Below are 19940 nucleotides of genomic sequence, written 5' to 3' on the forward strand. Positions count from 1 at the left end.
AGCTCTCTTCAGGTCATTGACCAGGTCCTGCCGTGTAGTTCTGGGCTGATCCCTCACCTTCCTCATGATCATTGATGCCCCACGAGGTGAAATCTTGCATGGAGCCCCAGACCGAGGGTGATTGACCGTCATCTTGAACTTCTTCCATTTTCTAATAATTGCGCCAACAGTTGTTTCCTTCTCACCAAGCTGCTTGCCTATTGTCCTGTAGCCCATCCCAGCCTTGTGCAGGTCTACAATTTTATCCCTGATGTCCTTACACAGCTCTCTGGTCTTGGCCATTGTGGAGAGGTTGGAATCTGTTTGATTGAGTGTGTGGACAGGTGTCTTTTATACAGGTAACGAGTTCAAACAGGTGCAGTTAATACAGGTAATGAGTGGAGAACAGGAGGGCTTCTTAAAGAAAAACTAACAGGTCTGTGAGAGCCGGAATTCTTACTGGTTGGTAGGTGATCAAATACTTATGTCATGCAATAAAATGCAAATTAATTATTTAAAAATCATACAATGTGATTTTCTGGATTTTTGTTTTAGATTCCGTCTCTCACAGTTGAAGTGTACCTATGATAAAAATGACAGACCTCTACATGCTTTGTAAGTAGGAAAACCTGCAAAATCGGCAGTGTATCAAATACTTGTTCTCCCCACTGTATCTACCTCTGTAACTTTAAGCATCAGCTGTCAGAGCAGCTTACCGATCACTGTACCTGTACACAGCCAATCTGTAAATAGCCCACCCAACTATCTCATCCCCATATTATTACTTACCCTCTTGCTCTTTTGCACCCCAGTATCTCTACTTTCACATCATCTTCTGCACATCTATCACTCCAGTGTTAATGCTAAATTGTAATTATTTCGCCTCTGTGGCCCATTTATTACCTACCTCCCTACTCTTCTACATTTGCACACACTGTACATAGATTTTTCTATTGTGTTAATTAACCGTACGTTTGTTTATGTGTAACTCTGTGTTGTTTTTGTCACACTGCTTGGCTTTATCTTGGCCAGGTCACAGTTATAAATGAGAACTTGTTCTCAACTGGCCTACCTGGTTAAATAAAGGGGAAACAGCTGAATAGCTGTGAATAGCTGAAAGAATAGCTGAAAATGCTGTGCAGTGCATCAATGTAAAATGGAAATGCAAATTCATTATTCAATTAATATACTTGTCTACTCATCCAAATACTGTATCTGACTATGTCCCAAATGGCACACTATTCCCTTCATAGTGCCCAAAGCAGTGCACTATAGGGTGTTACAGCCCTGTTTACTCCCTATAGATGTGTTTTATCCCTGTTTCCTCCATATACAGTGCCTTGCAAAAGTTTTCATCCCCCATGATATTTTTCCTATGCTGTTGCAGTACAACCTATAATGAAAATGTATTTTTATTTGGATTTCAGGTAACGGACATACACAAAATAGTCCAAATTGGTTAAGTGAAATTTAAAAAAATCACTGTTTAAAAGAAGAAAAAAAAAGAAAAGAAAAGAAAAGTGGTGTGGGCATATGTATTCACCCACTTTGCTATGAAGCCCCTAAATAAGATCTGGTGCAACCAATTACCTTCAGAAGTCCCATAATTAGTTAAATAAAGTCCACTTTTGTGCAATCTAAGTGTCACATGATCTCAGTATATATGCAGCTGTTCTGAAAGGCCCCAGAGTCTGCAGCACCACTAAGCAAGGGGAACCATGAAAACCAAGCAGCTCTCCAAACAGGTCAGGGACAAGGTTGTGGAGAAGTACAGATCAGGGTTGGGTTATAAAAAAATATCTGAAACTTTGAACATCCCATGGAGCACCATTAAATCCATTTTTTTTTTTTTTTTTAAGAATATGGCATCACAACAAACCTCCCAAGAGAGGGCCCCCCCACCTAAACTCACAGACCAGGCAAGGAGGGCATTAATCAGAGAGGAAACAAAGAGACCAAAGATAACCCTAAAGGAGCTGCAAAGCTCCGCAGTGGAGATTGGAGTATCTGTCCATAGGACCACTTTAAGCCGTACACTCCACAGAGCTGGGCTTTACGGAAGAGTGGCCAGAAAAAAGCAATTACTTAAAGAAGAAAATAAGCAAACATGTTTGGTGTTCGCCAAAAGGAATGTGGGAGACTCCCCAAACATATGGAAGAAGGTACTCTGGTCAGATGAGACAAAAATGTTGCATTTTGGCCACGCTATGTCTGGCGCAAACCCAACACCTTTCATCACCCCGAGAACACCATCCCCACAGTGAAGCATGGTGGTGGCAGCATCATGCTGTGGGGATGTTTTTCATCGGCAGGGACTGGGAAACTGGTCAGAATTGAAGGAATGATGGATGGTGCTAAATACAGGGAAATTCTTGAGGGAAAGTACAGGGAATACAGGGAAATTCTTGTTTCAGTCTTCCAGAGATTTGAGACTGGGATGGAGGTTCACGTTCCAGCAGGACAATGACCCTAAGCATACTGATAAAGCAACACTCGAGTGGTTTAAGGGGAAACATTTAAATGTCTTGGAATTGCCTAGTCAAAGCCCAGACCTCAATCCAATTGAGAATCTGTGGTATGACTTAAAGATTGCTGTACACCAGAGGAACCCATCCAACTTGAAGGAGTTGGAGCAGTTTTTCCTTGAAGAATGGGCAAAAATCCCAGTGGCTAGATGTGCCAAGCTTATATAGACATACCCCAAAAGACTTGCAACTGTAATTACTGCAAAAGGTGGATCTACAAAGTATTGACTTTGAGGGGGTGAATAGTTTTGCACGCTCAAGTTTTCTGTTTTTTGTCTTATTTCTTGTTTGTTTCACAATAAAACCTATTTTGCTTCTTCAAAGTGGTAGGCATGTTGTGTAAATCAATTGATACAACTCCCCCCAAAAAACTATTTTAATTCCAGGTTGTAAGGCAGCAAAATAGGAAAAATGCCAAGGGGGTGAATACTTTCACAAGCCACTGTAGCTGTGTTTCATCCCTGTGTCACGATCGTCGTCAGGGTGGAAATGATAGGTCCAAGGTGCAGCGTGGTGAGCGTACATTTATTTTAATGTTATAAATGTCGCCAACAAAACAAGAAACAACAAAAACGACCGTGAAGCTGACTAGGGCTATACAGGCCACTAACACAGACAACTATCCACAACTAAAGTGGCAAAACAGGCTGCCTAAGTATGATTCCCAATCAGAGACAACGAATGACAGCTGTCCCTGATTGAGAACCATACCCGGCCAAAACATAGAAACAGAAAACATAGAAATAAAGAAACTAGAATGCCCACCCTAGTCACACCCTGGCCTAACCAAAATAGAGAATAAAAGCCTTTCTATGGCCAGGGCGTGACACCCTGTTTCCTCCATATAGATGTGTTTCATCCCTGTTTCCTCCATGTAGATGTGTTTCAACCCTGTTTCCTCTATATAGATGTGTTTCATCCCTGTTTCCTCCATGTAGATGTGTTTCATCCCTGTTTCCTCCATGTAGATGTGTTTCATCCCTGTTTCCTCTATATAGATGTGTTTCAACCCTGTTTCCTCTATATAGATGTGTTTCATCTCTGTTTCCTCCATGTAGATGTGTTTCATACCTGTTTCCTCCACGTAGATGTGTTTCATCCCTGTTTCCTCTATATAGATGTGTTTCAACCCTGTTTCCTCCATGTAGATGTGTTTCATCTCTGTTTCCTCCATGTAGATGTGTTTCATACCTGTTTCCTCCACGTAGATGTGTTTCATCCCTGTTTCCTCTATATAGATGTGTTTCAATCCTGTTTCCTCCATGTAGATGTGTTTCAACCCTGTTTCCTCTATATAGATGTGTTTATCCCTGTTTCCTCCATGTAGATGTGTTTCATCCCTGTTTCCTCCATGTAGATGTGTTTCATCCCTGTTTCCTCTATATAGATGTGTTTCAACCCTGTTTCCTCCATGTAGATCTGTTTCATCCCTGTTTCCTCCATGTAGATGTGTTTCATACCTGTTTCCTCCACGTAGATGTGTTTCATCCCTGTTTCCTCTATATAGATGTGTTTCAACCCTGTTTCCTCCATGTAGATGTGTTTCACCCTGTTTCCTCCATGTAGATGTGTTTCATACCTGTTTCCTCCACGTAGATGTGTTTCATCCCTGTTTCCTCTATATAGATGTGTTTCAAGCCTGTTTCCTCTATATAGATGTGTTTCATCCCTGTTTCCTCCATATAGATGTGTTTCAACCCTGTTTCCTCTATATAGATGTGTTTCAACCCTGTTTCCTCTATATAGATGTGTTTCAACCATTGTTTCCTCCATGTAGATGTGTTTCATCCCTGTTTCCTCCATGTAGATGTGTTTCAACCCTGTTTCCTCCATATAGATGTGTTTCAGCCCTGTTTCCTCCATGTATACTTATTTCATTGTTGTTTCCTCAATGTAGACATGTTTCAGCGCTGTTTCCTCCATTTATTTGTTATTTTATTAGGATCTCCATTAGCTGTTGTGAAAGCAGCAGCAACTCTTCCTGGGGTCCACACAAAACATGAAACATGACATAATACAGAACAATAATAGACAAGAACAGTTCAAGGACAGAACTACATACTTTTTTAACGGCAGACAGCCTACATATCAATACATGCACACAAAATATCTAGGTCAAATAGGGGAGAGGCGTTGTGCCGTGAAGTATTGCTTCATCTGTTTTTTGAAACCAGGTTTGCTGATCACTTGAGCAAAGAGATGGAACGGAGTTCCATGCAATAATGTCTCTATATAATACTGTAAGCTTTCTTGATTTTGTTCTGAATTTGGGGACTGTGAAAAGACCCCTGGTGGCATGTCCAGTGTGTAAGTGTGTGTGTCAGAGCTGTAAGTTGACTATGCAAACAATTTAGAATTTTCAACACATTAATGTTTCTTATAATAAGAAGAAGTGATGCAGTCAGTCTCACCTCTACTTTTAGCCAAGAGAGACTGGCATGCATAGTATTTATATTAGCCCTCTGATTACAGTGAAGAGCAACATGTGCCGCTCTGTTCTGGGCCAGCTGCAGCTTAACTAGACCTTTCGTTGCGACACTTGACCACATGACTGGACAATAATCAAGATGAGACAAAACTAGAGCCTGCAGGACTTGATTTTTGGAGTGTGGTGTCAAAAAAGCAGAGCATCTCTTTATTATGGACAGACCTCTCCCCATCTTTACAACCATTGAATCTATATGTTTTGACCATGACAGTTTACAATCTAAGGTATCACCAAGTAATTTAGTCTCCTCAACCTGTTCAACAGCCACACCATTCATTACCAGATTCAGCTAGAGGTCTAGAGCTTAGGGACTGATTTGTACCAAATACAATGCTCTTAGTTTACGAGATGTTCAGGACCAGTTTAATACTGGCCACCCACTCCAAAACTGACTGCAACTCCTTGTTAAGAGTTTCAGTGACTTCATTAGTGGTGGTTGCTGACACGTATATGGTTGAATAATCAGCATACATGGACACACAGGCTTGGTTTAATGCCAGTGGCAGGTCATTGGTAAAATAGAAAAGAATAGCAGGCCTACAATGCTTTTCTTTTATTATTTGTTTTTTAATGCATAAATATGAGTTAGACTGTTCGTTGTTGGCATTTCCTGCCTATGTAGATATGTTTCAGCCCTGTTTTCTCCATGTAGACATGTTTCAGCCCAGAGGAACTGGTAAAGATCCATGGGCTGAATGGATCTAGCCTGTCCAGGTATGACGTGGCCTGGCTTAGCCCAGCCCTGGTCCAGCAGATCCTCAGTGGGGCCTGCAACAGCACCTCTCCCCCCACTGGACCATCAGACCAGCTCAGCACCATAGAGAGTGAGTGGACTGCTACAGTCCTAGCTCCATGCTTCTGCCTCTGCATTACTTGCTCTTTGGGATTTTAGGATGGGTATATGTAAACTTCTGATGTTAAAAGGGATTTATAAAATATATGTGATTGATTGACTACTACAGTACACACTTTATTCAACACTCACTCCTCTCCTTTTGATACAGAAAGGCCCATTCGTCACTATTTACTTTTTAATGAAAAGGGAATGATAGTGAGACTCTGCACCGATACATTTACTATGTTCATAAATATAAACGCTCCAAAATGTAAACTATACTGAACAAAAATATAAAATCAACATGTAAAGTGTTGGTCCCATATTCCATGAGCTGAAATAAAAGATCCCAGAAATGTTCCATATACACAAAAAGCTTATTTCTCTCCAATTTTGTGCACATGCTTATTTACATCCCTGTTAGTGAGCATTTCTCTTTTGCCAAGATAATCCATCCACCTGACAAGTATGGCATATTAAGAAGCTGATAAAACAGCATGACTGCAGGAATGTCCACCTGAGCTGTTGCCAGAGAATTACATTTTAATTTCTCTACCTTAAGCATACATGGACAGAAAGGCCCATTCGTTGTTTTAGAGAATTTGGCAGTACGTCCAACCGGCCTCACAACCGCAGACCATGTGTAACCACGCCAAGCCCAGGACCTCCACATCTGCGTTCTTCACCTGTGGGATCGTCTTAGCCACCCAGACAGCTGATGAAACTGAGGAGTATTTCTGTCTGTAATAAACCCCTTTTGTGGGGAAAAACTCATTCTGATTGGCTGGGCCTGGCTCCCCATTGGGTTAGTGGGTGGGCCTATACCATCCCAGACCCACCCATGGCTGCCCCTCTGCCCAGTCATGTGACATCCATAGATTAGTGCCTCATGAATTTATTTAAATTGACTGATTTCCTTATATGAACTTTAACTTGAAATTGTTGCATGTTGCATTCATATTTTTGTTCAGTATAGATGGATGTTATCATTAGGTAACGGGCCTATTTCAAGCATGATCACAGTATGTGGAATATATTATCATCTAACAGACCTTTCATGGCTTGACTGACTGATTTGCTTTAGTCCTGTTATTACTGTATACATTGATCCCGGTAATGTTAATTCTCTCTCTCCACAGAGTATGTGTATGCCACCATCGCCAATCTTCTGATCTGTCTGGCCGCTGTGGTTGGCGTTGTGGTGCTGCTGTGTACTTCCTGTAGTAGTGTCTTCCAGCTCATCATCCAGTTCTGTGTCAGCCTGGCCGTGGGCTCCCTCACTGGGGACGCCCTGTTGCACCTCCTGCCTATGGTGAGCACCACAGTACCATATTCACATTACCGAGCCCAGCTGATTCAAGCTGAGCTGTACTGTGCGGGCCTGGTTACACACCCATCATAGTTACTGGAACTGTGCCTGGAATAGACAATGTGAAAAGAAAACCACTGATTTAGACTTTATACTCACTTTATAGCATAACAGATATATTGTCAGGTATCATTTGGTTATTGTTCAGCAGCATTACCTTTTAGATTGTACCAGCAGCGCATCACACGCAACATCACAATCTAGCCAGCTAGGCCTCTTTCTCCTCAATACTTCCTTGAAGTGTTATGATTAAAGGTCCAAAGCAGCCGTTTTTTATCTCAACATCAACTAATTTCTAGGTAACAATTAAGTACCTTACTGTGATTGTTTTAAATTAAAATGGTACAACAAATATAAAGAAATAGATTCTAAACAAAGCAATTTCTCAAGCAAGAATTTTGCTAGGACTGTCTGCGAGTGGTCTGAGTTGGGAGGGTGAAAACTGAAAACTAGCTGTTATTGCCAGAGGTTTGAAACTCTCTTTCTTATTGGTCTGTTAACTAATTTACTGCATGGTGATGTCACCATGGAAGGCCAAAACTCCATCCCACCAAAACAGGCTGAAATTTCAGGCGGTCTTTTCAAACAGCTCTTACACCAAATAGCCGTTGTCATAAATTTTGCAATTTCACAGTATTATTCCAACCACATATTGTGGGAAATAAAAATGAAACACAGGAAATCCAGTTTTTGACTGCACTGGACCTTTAATGCCTGTGCGACCCAATGATCATCTAGATGTCTGAGGGCCTTTGATTAAACTTAACTCCACAATTTACAATGGAGTTGTGCTGCAACTAGTGTGGGCGGACTGGAGCTACGAAAATACTGATTTCAGCACACAAAGAATAGCTTGCATTTACACATGACATTGTCGCCACTGAACTGCATCGTAAATCGTGGAGTTGAGTTGAGTTGGCTAATTTCCCCCAGGGCAGACAGACTCTTCTAAAGGAAATACAGAACTTCCTGTTCCTGTAGCTCAATCCTTTTAGATCCATGCCAACATCACAGGATGACGTATTAGCAGGCTGTCACACCCTATCCTCAGCTACAGTGTAAAATAATGTGATTAAGGAACTGAAACGACACCCTCTCATTGGACAAACAGAGAAATGGGCCGATGTTGCTTCAGGGAATCTACGGTCATTACAAAGCCAATGATGAGAGTAACATAACACTGTGTCCCAATGGTGCCGAAATTGTTTCTTATCCCCCTCTCCTCTCCTTAACAACTACCTATTGAGAGGACATGATTGGTGAAAGCAATATGGTGGATAGGTACCAGTCTCCACTCTAAACATTCATCTGTCAGAACAGTGGCATGTGAAGGAGGCCATTTCAGAGTAATGGACCCACAGGTTGATTGCATCACCAGTATTTGGTTTTATCCTTCCCTGTGTATTGCCGTCATAAAGGTTACATAACACTGTTATAACACTGTCATTATAATGACATTGGGCTGACTGTGTCTGACTGTGTCTGACCGTGTTTCCTCTTTTGATTCAGTTCCTAGGCCTCCATGTTCACAGTGAAGGAACAGACCACAGCCACTCAGAGGAGGTTCCAGACTACATCTATAAGATACTGGTGCTGATGGCTGGCATCTACTGCTTCTATCTCATGGAGACTATCTTCTCCATCGTCACCATGCACCATGCCCCGCATCACCATGGGGTAAGTAGTGTCTATCCCCTGGGCTGTGTTCAGTAGGGCCCAACATAGCAAAATGTTTTGCATCAAGAAACAAAAATGTGTGACCTTATTGGACAATTTCAGGTAGTACCTCCCAATTTCACTCTGTTTCGAAATGTTATCTTCTTACTGAACCCCACTGTCCTGTCCGCTTACTGCTTCGGTGGATCCATGGTGAAAAAAACTCTCACACGTATATTTGCAATAAACTTTTAATAAAGTGCAACGCTTCGGTCACAGAAATTCGTCAGGTTTTACTGGTTCCAAAATGTGATAATTGTTAGGTAATAACAGTAGATACATGTTCTATGTTGTCTGCAATCAAAAGATATTGATATTATGAGCACATTGTCTCATTGTGTTTCCAGGTGGAGTCTGAGCCCCATCACTGTGACCATGGTAAAGTCCTGGAGATGTACCTGCAGGACAAAAAGAACAAGCAGTCTGTATCGCAGACAGATCTGGTAGGTTCTGTACCAGTTATTCACAGACAGACCTGGTAGGTTCTGTACCAGTTATTCACAGACAGACCTGGTAGATTCTGTACCAGTTATTCACAGACAGACCTGGTAGGTTCTGTACCAGTTATTCACAGACAGACCTGGTAGGTTCTGTACCAGTTATTCACAGACAGACCTGGTAGGTTCTGTACCAGTTATTCACAGAGACCTGGTAGGTTCTGTACCAGTTATTCACAGAGACCTGGTAGGTTCTGTACCAGTTATTCAAAGACAGACCTGGTAGGTCTGTACCAGTTATATGCAGACTGATCTGGTAGGTTCTGTACCAGTTATTTACAGACATACCTGGTAGGTTCTGTACCAGTTATTTGCAGACTGACCTGGTAGGTTCTGTACCAGTTTTTGCAGACTGACCTGATAGGTTCTGTACCAGTTTTCGCAGACTGACCTGGTAGGTTCTGTACCAGTTTTCGCAGACTGACCTGGTAGGTTCTGTACCAGTTATTCACAGACAGACCTGGTAGGTTGTGTGACAGTTATTCACAGACAGACTTGGTAGGTTGTAAACCCTCTAACCTCTCTCTTGGAGAACTGAGTCAGACATAGGTCCATGACTGAAAAGCCAGTTTCATAGTAAGCCTATATTTTTACCTGGCACAGCTTGTAGTCTTACGTCTCTACTACCCGTGTTTCTGAACACCTTGTCCCTCACTAACCTTTTCACTGCTGTAATTCAGATGTTATTATTCTGTAATGTTCTGATCCTGCTAGGTTGATAGTAATGTCACAGAGAAAGCCTTTCCAGAACGAAACCAACACTCAAGAGGTAAGAAAGTCTTCAGGGTCTACGTACAACCTTTTCATAAGACATTACATCTAATCAAAGTTTATTGGTCACTTGCACAGGAAAGCCTTTTTCTTTTTATATTAATGTTTGGAAATATATACGCAATAGGAATATACAATATAGACTAAGAAATGTGTTAAAGTAAGTAGTGACATGACTGAGCAGCGAAGATAATAATAATAATACAAATATAGGTCAGGGTTTGCCATTCAGGAAGTAGCTACAATGTCAAGCTGTCAAACTGTAAACTTACTGTGCGAGTCAAGTCTCAAGTCTAGTCAATGTTTACACACATTCAGTGTGACGAAGAGTAGCGTGCACAAGAGAGCTGTGTTCTTTTCTAATGAACAGTTACCTGAGGAACAGTAAAAAAGGGATATTAGCTAAGGGGATAAAACATTTAAGCTGCAGGTACAACCCAAATGTCCCCATCATCATTGTAAATTATATTATAATTTACCTTAGATACTGCTGCCCTACAGTACATAGTAATTGAACACTGGTCACTTTAATAATGTTTACCACTGTACTGTTTTATCCACTCCATATGTATATACTGTATTCTAGTCAAAACTCAACTACTGCTGTACACATATTTTCTATTCATATACTGTCCATACACACCATTATATATATATATATATATACACAGTTGAAGTTGGAACTTTACATATACCTTAGCCAAATATATTTAAACTCAGTTTTTTACAATTCCTGACATTTAATCCTAGTAAAAATTCCCTGTCTTAGGTCAGTTAGGATCACCACTTTATTTTAAGAATGTGAAATGTCAGAATAATAGTAGAGAGAATAATTTATTTCAGCTTTTATTTATTTTATTTATTTCACATTCCCAGTGGGTCAGAAGTTTACATACACTCAATTAGTATTTGGTGGCATTGCCTTTAAATTGTTAACTTTGGTCAAATGTTTCTTGTAGCCTTCCACAAGCTTCCCACAATAAGTTGGGTGAATTTTGGCCTATTCCTCCTGACAGAGCTGGTGTAACTGAGTCAGGTTTGTAGGCCTCCTTGCTCACACATGCTTTTTCAGTTCTGCCCACACATTTTCAATAGGACTGAGGTCAGGGCTTTGTGATGGCCACTCCAATACCTTGACTTTGTTGTCCTTAAGCCATTTTGCCACAACTTTGGAAGTATGCTTGGGGTCATTGTCCATTTGGAAGACACATTTGCGACCAAGCTTTAACTTCCTGAGTGATGTCTTGAGATATCCACATATTTTCCTGCCTCATGATGCCATCTATTTTGTGAAGTGCACCAGTCCCTCCTGCAGCAAAGCCCCCCCACAACATGATGCTCCCACCCCCACAACATGATGCTCCCACCCCCGTGCTTCACGGTGTTCTTCGGCTTGCAAGCCTCCCCCTTTTTCCTCCAAGCATAACCATGGTCATTATGGCCAAACAGTTCTATTTTTGTTTCATCAGACCACAGGACATTTCTCCAAAAAGTACGATCTTTGTCCCTATGTGCAGTTACCAACCGTAGTCTGGCTTTTTATGGCGGTTTTGGAGCAGTGGCTTCTTCCTTGCTGAGCGGCCTTTCAGGTTATGTCGATATAGGACTCGTTTTACTGTGGATATAGATACTTTTGTACCGGTTTCCTCCAGCATCTTCACAAGGTCCTTTGCTGTTGTTCTGGGATTGATTTGCACTTTTTGCACCAAAGTACGCTCATCTCTAGGAGACAGAACGTCTCTCCTTCCTGAGCGGTATGACGACTGTGTGGTCCCATGGTGTTTATACTTATCTACAATTGTTTGTACAGATGAACGTGGTACCTTCAGGTGTTTGGAAATTTCTCCCAAGGATGAACCAGACTTGTGGAGGTCTACAATTTGTTTTCTGAGATCTTGGCTGATTTCTTTTGATTTTACCATGATGCCAAGCGAAGAGGCACTGAGTTTGAAGGTAGGCCTTGAAATACATCCACAGGTACACCTCCAATTGTGTCACGTTCGTCGTATGAATCGGACCAAGGCGCAGCATTGTATGCGTACATTCTATATTTATTAAAAGAATGAACACTGAACAAACTAACAAAACAACAATACGAACCGTGAAGCTAATATGAATAGTGCAGACAGGCAACTAAACATAGAACAAGAACCCACGAACACAAAAGGGGAAATGGCTACCTAAATATGATCCCCAATCAGAGACAACGATAAACAGCTGCCTCTGATTGGGAACCATATCAGGCCACCATAGACATACAAATTACCTAGACCTACAAAACACCTAGACATACAAAACCCCTAGACAATACAAAAACTAGCATACCCACCCTCGTCACACCCTGACCTAACCAAAATATAAAGAAAACAGAGATATCTAAGGTCAGACCGTGACAAATTGACTCAAATTATGTCAATTAGCCTATCAGAAGCTTCTAAAGCCATGACAGAATTTTCTGGAATTTTCCAAGCTGTTTAAAGGCACAGTCAACTTAATGTAGGTAAACTTCTGACCCACTGGAATTGTGATACAGGGGATTGTAAGTGAAATAATCTGTCTGTAAACAATTGTTGGAAAAATTACTTGTGTCATGCACAAAGTAGATGTCCTAACCGACTTGCCAAAACTATAATTTGTTAACAAGATATTTGTGGAGTGGTTGAAAAACAGGTTTTAATGACTCCAACCTAAGTGTATGTAAACTTCCGACTTCAACTGTATATACACACTATATATACAAAAGTATGTGGACACCCCTTCAAATTAGTGGATTCGTCTATTTCAGCCACACCAGTTGTTGACAGGCGTATAAAATCGAGCACATAGACATGCAATCTCCATAGACAAACATTAGCAGTAGAATGGCCTTACTGAAGAGCTCAGCGACTTGCAACCTGGCACAGTCAAAGGATGCTACCTTTCCAACAAGTCAGTTTATCAGATTTCTGCCCTGCTAGAGCTGCCACTGTCAACTGTAAGTGCTGTTATTGTGATGTGAAAACATCTAGGAGCAACAACGGCTCAGCCGCAAAGTGGTAGGCCACACAAGCTCACAGAACGGACCGCCGTGTGCTGAAGCGTGTAGCACGTAAAAATCGTCTGTCCTCGGTTCCAACACTCACTACCGAGTTCCAAACAGCCTTTGGAAGCAACGTCAGCACAAGAACTGTTCGTCGGGATCTTCATGAAATGGGTTTCCATGACCGAGCAGCCCAATACAAGCCTAAGATCATCATGCCAAGTGTCGGCTGGAGCGGTGTAAAGCTCGCCACCATTGAACTCTGGAGCAGTGGAAACGCATTCTCTGGAGTGATGAATCACGCTTCAGTATCTGGTAGTCCGATGGACGAATCAGGGTTTGGTGGATGCCAGGAGAACGCTACCTGCCCCAATGCAATATGCCAACTGTAAAGTTTGGTGGAGGAGGAATAATGGTCTGGGGCTGTTTTTCATGGTTTGGACTAGGCCTCTTAGTTCCAATGAAGGGAAATCTGTGTGGAAGAACTTGACTGGCCTGCACAGAGCCCTGACCTCAACCCCATCGAACACATTTGAGATTAATTGGAATGCTGACTGCGAGCCAGGCTTAATCGCCCAACATCAGTGCCCGTCTTCACTAATGCTCTTGTTGCTGAATGGAAGCAAGTCCCCACAGCTATGTTCTAATATCTAGTGGAAAGCCTTCCCAGAAGAATGGAGGCTGTTATAGCAGCAAAGGGGGGACCAACTCTATATTAATGCCCATGAAATTAGATATTCGACGAACAGGTATCCACATACAGTACTTTTGGTCATGTAGTGTATATACAGTGGGGAGAACAAGTATTTGATACACTGCCGATTTTGCAGGTTTTCCTACTTACAAAGCATGTAGAGGTCTGTAATTCCTATCATGGGTACACTTCAACTATGAGAGACGGAATCTAAAACAAAAATCCAGAAAATCACATTGTATGATTTTTAAGTAATTAATTTGCATTTTATTGCATGACATAGATTCCGTCTCTCACAGTTGAAGTGTACCTATGATAAAAATTACAGACCTCTACATGCTTTGTAAGTAGGAAAACCTGCAAAATCGGCAGTGTATCAAATACTTGTTCTCCCCACTGTATATATACAGTATATTCTGTATTTACAAATATATATACAATTATTAACAATAGCTGCATTTGAATTTACTTATTTAGACAACTGAGCCTCTCTCTGAGTTTCCCTTCTGTCTCTCCCCTCCACTAGAACAGCGTCTGCTACCCTACATGGTTACCATAGGGGACGGCATACATAACTTTGCCGATGGCCTGGCTATCGGAGCGGCCTTTTCTGTTTCCTGGAATTCAGGTCTTGCCACGTCTCTGGCTGTGTTCTGTCATGAGCTGCCTCACGAACTGGGTGAGTGGAGCACCGACTGTTTCCTCTAGTTGTGTCACGCCCTGGCCTTAGTTATCTTTGTTTTCTTTAATATTTTGGTTAGGTCAGGGTGTGACAGGGGGGATGTGTGTGTGTATTTGTCTCGTATTGGGTGGTTGTATGGTATAGGGGGGTTTAGTAGAGTGTATGGGTTTGTGTTTAGTATAGTTGTCTAGGCAAGTCTATGGTTGCCTGAATGGTTCTCAATCAGAGACAGCTGTCATTCATTGTCTCTGATTGGGAGCCATATTTAAGGCAGCCATAGACAGTAGGCTTTTGTGGGTAATTGTCTATGTCTATGTGTAGTGTTTAGTGTCAGCACTATTTTGTTTAATATAGCTTCACGGTCGTCTGTTTGTTGTTTTTGTTCGTTTTGTTTCGTCTTCATTGAAATTAAAGAAGATGTCTTTCTTTCACGCTGCACCTTGGTCCGCTTCTTATGACGATCGTGACAAGTTGGCCATGTTGAAAAAGGCTCTTGAGAATATGGTCCAGCCATATATATATACACTGCTCCAAAAAATAAAGGGAACACTAAAATAACACATCCTAGATCTGAATGAATGAAATATTCTTATTAAATACTTTTTTCTTTACATAGTTGAATGTGCTGACAACAAAATCACACAAAAATGATCAATGGAAATCAAATTTATCAACCCATGGAGGTCTGGATTTGGAGTCACACTCAAAATTAAAGTGGAAAACCACACTACAGGCTGATCCAACTTTGATGTAATGTCCTTAAAACAAGTCAAAATGAGGCTCAGTAATGTGTGTGGCCTCCACGTGCCTGTATGACCTCCCTACAACGCCTGGGCATGCTCCTGATGAGGTGGCGGATGGTCTCCTGAGGGATCTCCTCCCAGACCTGGACTAAAGCATCCGCCAACTCCTGGACAGTCTGTGGTGCAACGTGGCGTTGGTGGATGGAGCGAGACATGATGTCCCAGATGTGCTCAATTGGATTCAGGTCTGGGGAACGGGTGGGCCAGTCCATAGCATCAATGCCTTCCTCTTGCAGGAACTGCTGACACACTCCAGCCACATGAGGTCTAGCATTGTTCTAGCATCTAGCAGACGACACTATTCTGTATACTTCTGGCCCTTCTTTTGACACTGCGTTAACAAACCTCCAGGCGAGCTTCAATGCCATACAACTCTCCTTCCGTGGCCTCCAATTGCTCTTAAATACAAGTAAAACTAAATGCATGCTCTTCAACCGATCGCTGCCTGCACCTGCCCGCCTGTCCAACATCACTACTCTGGACGGCTCTGACTTGGAATATGTGGACAACTACAAATACCTAGGTGTCTGGTTAGACTGTAAACTCTCCTTCTAGACTCACATCAAACATCTCCAATCCAAAGTTAAATCTAGAATTGGCTTCCTATTCCGCAACAAAGCATCCTTCACTTATGCTGCCAAACATACCCTTGTAAAACTGACCATCCTACCAATCCTCGACTTCGGTGATGTCATTTACAAAATAGCCTCCAAAACCCTACTCAATAAATTGGATGCAGTCTATCACAGTGCCATCCGTTTTGTCACCAATACCCCATATACTACCCACCACTGCGACCTGTACACTCTCGTTGGCTGGCCCTCGCTTCATACTCGTCGCCAAACCCACTGGCTCCAGGTCATCTACAAGACCCTGCTAGGTAAAGTCCCCCCTTATCTCAGCTCGCTGGTCACCATAGCAGCACCTACCTGTAGCACACGCTCCAGCAGGTATATCTCTCTGGTCACCCCCAAAACCAATTCTTCCTTTGGCCGCCTCTCCTTCCAGTTCTCTGCTGCCAATGACTGGAACGAACTACAAAAATCTCTGAAACTGGAAACACTTATCTCCCTCACTAGCTTTAAGCACCAGCTGTCAGAGCAGCTCATAGATTACTGCACCTGTACATAGCCCATCTATAATTTAGCCCAAACAACTACCTCTTTACCTACTGTATTTATTTATTTATTTTGCTCCTTTGCACCCCATTATTTCTATCTCTACTTTACACTTTCTTCCACTGCAAACCAACCATTCCAGTGTTTTTTTTTTAACTTGCTATATTGTATTTACTTCGCCACCATGGCCTTTTTATATTTTTATTTATTTATATATATATATATTTTGTTTGCCTTCACCCCCCTTATCTCACCTCACTTGCTCACATTGTATATAGACTTATTTTCACTGTATTATTGACTGTATGTTTGTTTTACTCCACGTGTAACTATGTGTTGTTGTATGTGTCGAACTGCTTTGCTTTATCTTGGCCAGGTCGCAATTGTAAATGAGAACGTGTTCTCAATTTGCCTACCTGGTTAAATAAAGGTGAAATAAAATAAATAAATAAAAATTGTCTTGCATTAGGAGGAACCCAGGGCCAACCGCACCAGCATATCGTCTCACAAGGGGTCTGAGGATCTCATCTCGGTACCTAATGGCAGTCAGGCTACCTCTGGCGAGCACATGGAGGGCTGTGCGGCCCCCCAAAGAAATGCCACCCCACACCATGACTGACCCACCGCCAAACCGGTCATGCTGGAGGATGTTGCAGGCAGCAGAACGTTCTCCACGGCGTCTCCAGACTCTGTCACGTCTGTCACATGTGCTCAGTGTGAACCTGCTTTCATCTGTGAAGAGCACAGGGCGCCAGTGGCGAATTTGCCAATCTTGGTGTTCTCTGGCAAATGCCAAACGTCCTGCACGGTGTTGGGCTGTAAGCACAACCCCCATCTGTGGACGCCGGGCCCTCATACCACCCTCATGGAGTCTGTTTCTGACCGTTTAAGCAGACACATGCACATTTGTGGCCTGCTGGAGGTCATTTTGCAGGGATCTGGCAGTGCTCCTCCTTGCACAAAGGCGGAGGTAGCGGTCCTGCTGCTGGGTTGTTGCCCTCCTACGGCCTCCTCCACGTCTCCTGATGTACTGGCCTGTCACCTGGTAGCGCCTCCATGCTGTGGACACTACGCTGACAGACAGAGCAAACCTTCTTGCCACAGCTCGCATTGATGTGCCATCCTGGATGAGCTGCACTACCTGAGCTACTTGTGTGGGTTGTAGACTCCGTCTCATGCTACCACTAGAGTGAAAGCACCGCCAGCATTCAAAAGTGACCAAAACATCAGCCAGGAAGCATAGGAACTGAGAAGTGGTCTGTGGTCACCACCTGCAGAACCACTACTTTATTGGGGGTGTCTTGCTAATTGCCTATAATTTCCACCTTTTGTCTATTCCATTTGCACAACAGCATGTGAAATGTATTGTCAATCAGTGTTGCTTCCTAAGTGAACAGTTTGATTTCACAGAAGTGTGATTGACTTGGAGTTACATTGTGTTGTTTAAGTGTTCCCTTTATTTTTTTGAGCAGTGTATATATATATATATAGTTAGATTTGTTTGATTTCAGAACATTATCTTTCATTTCAAACAATAAAGTATTAGAATAGATTAATAGCAATAGATGAAAGGTAGATGATTAGCAGATACACAGTTTAGCCATTTGGCTCTGTTTCCAGATTTCTAATTCACACAATCCTTCCAATGACATCAACCTAAGACCCACATTTGATCACCAGTGTCATCCCTTTATACCTCTCCTCTCTCCCTTCTCTCCATCTCCCAGGTGACTTCGCTATCCTGCTGCACAGCGGGGTGTCAGTGAAGAAGGCCTTGATGCTGAACGTGGCCAGTGCCCTCACATCCTTCATCGGACTCTACATAGCCCTCACCATCTCTACTGACATGGCCACCAAGCAGTGGATCGCTGCCATCACCTCTGGTCTCTTCCTGTACGTGGGTCTGGCTGATATGGTTAGTATGCTAGTTTTACCACATTCTCAAACAGGATAGGAGGAATAGCTTCTTGGGGGTTCTTTTCAATTGAGAATCTGTCGCACGAATAGTTCAATTGCTTTGACTTGGGCCTTGAGCATCTCCTGGCCATGTGACCTGACCAGGAAGAACTCTGACCCCTAGTTATGACACAGTTGCTCCTATTCCTTTCAGAAATGCTTAATTTCCTCTATAAATATTATATATTTTGAACAATGAGTTAAATGCATTTGATTGTCTTAATCCTCATCCCCCAGCTCCCCACCATGATCCATGTGGACAACCGTAGGCCCTGGCTCATGTTCCTGCTGCAGAACGTAGGACTGCTGTCTGGCTGGGGCATCCTGCTGCTCCTCTCTCTATATGAGGATACAATTGGCTTCTAGAGCCTCCCAGTCATAACACTGTACAGTACAATACAATTACAAATGACACTATGTAGGCTATGCTATATTTCACCTGTTTTGAGATTTTTACTGTATCTGTAACACGCTTGGTATTTCTATGTGATACAACATTTCCTTACTACTTTTCTAGATGTTATATACAGTATGAGCATACAGGCTAGTTCTGGTGTATCTTATGCGTCTAACACATAGAAGTATAATCTGTTGGTGTTCTGTGTGGACACATCCTGCCGTTGGTGCTAATGTTACTATTTGAAGGGATATCATCTGAATGTGATTAGTTCAAACTGTAATTTATACAACCTATATTTATAATGGGACTCACAGGTCCTCAGGCTACTTCCTCTCTAATTGTCACACCTATTGTATTAACCTCATGTACAGTGCCTTCATAAAGTATTCACACCCCTTGACTTTTTCCACATTTTGTTGAGTTAACGCCTGAATTGAAAATTGATAAAAATTTGATCTTATGTCACTGGCTTATAAAAAATACCCTATCATGTCAAAGGGGAATTATGTTTTTAGAAATGATACAAATGAATTTACAAATTCATTAAATATTAAAAGCTGAAATGTATTGAGTCAATAAGTATTCAACCCCTTTGTTATGGCAAGCCTAAATAAGTTCATGAGTAAAAATGTTCTTAACAAGTCGCATAATAAGTTGCATGGACTCTGTGTGCAATAATAGTGTTTAACATAATTTTTTAATTACTACCTCATCTCTGTACCCCACACATACAATTAATTATCTGTAAAGGTCCCTCAGTGGAGCAATGAATTTCAACCACAAAGAACAGGGAGGTTTACCAATGCCTCGCAAAGAAGGGCACCTATTGATAGATGGTACTGTACTTGGCAGTGTGTACTGTATTGTAAAGTAGGTAGATGCTGTTTGAATTTGTGATCTTATGAAGTGTGAAGTGTACACAGTGTGTATGAATGTGAGAATGTGACAGGGTTGTGGTGAGTTGAAGATAACCATTCAATTTTAAGTTTATAGTCAATTGAGGCTTTTTTTAAAGACTTGATTGAGGAAAAATAATTAAGTAGTATATAAGTGTGTATGTGTTCAAATGGTCCACTGGAGGGAGCTCT

General features: G+C 42.0%; 1 protein-coding gene across 1 annotated transcript in view; it reads left to right on the top strand.

The window, feature by feature from the left end:
* LOC139559341 (zinc transporter ZIP4-like) overlaps positions 1 to 19252 on the top strand; it is a 27422-nt gene extending 8170 nt beyond the window's left edge. The window contains exons 5-12 of the mRNA XM_071375269.1: positions 5645 to 5816; positions 6967 to 7139; positions 8706 to 8873; positions 9260 to 9355; positions 10124 to 10178; positions 14420 to 14572; positions 18224 to 18411; positions 18690 to 19252. Coding sequence (XP_071231370.1) covers positions 5645 to 5816; positions 6967 to 7139; positions 8706 to 8873; positions 9260 to 9355; positions 10124 to 10178; positions 14420 to 14572; positions 18224 to 18411; positions 18690 to 18818 — 1134 coding nt within the window. The 3' untranslated portion in view covers positions 18819 to 19252. The remainder of the gene's footprint in view (positions 1 to 5644; positions 5817 to 6966; positions 7140 to 8705; positions 8874 to 9259; positions 9356 to 10123; positions 10179 to 14419; positions 14573 to 18223; positions 18412 to 18689) is intronic.
* Positions 19253 to 19940: the final 688 nt, after the last annotated feature.

The sequence above is a fragment of the Salvelinus alpinus genome, chromosome 29, assembly GCF_045679555.1.
Source record: "Salvelinus alpinus chromosome 29, SLU_Salpinus.1, whole genome shotgun sequence".
NCBI lineage: Eukaryota > Metazoa > Chordata > Actinopteri > Salmoniformes > Salmonidae > Salvelinus > Salvelinus alpinus.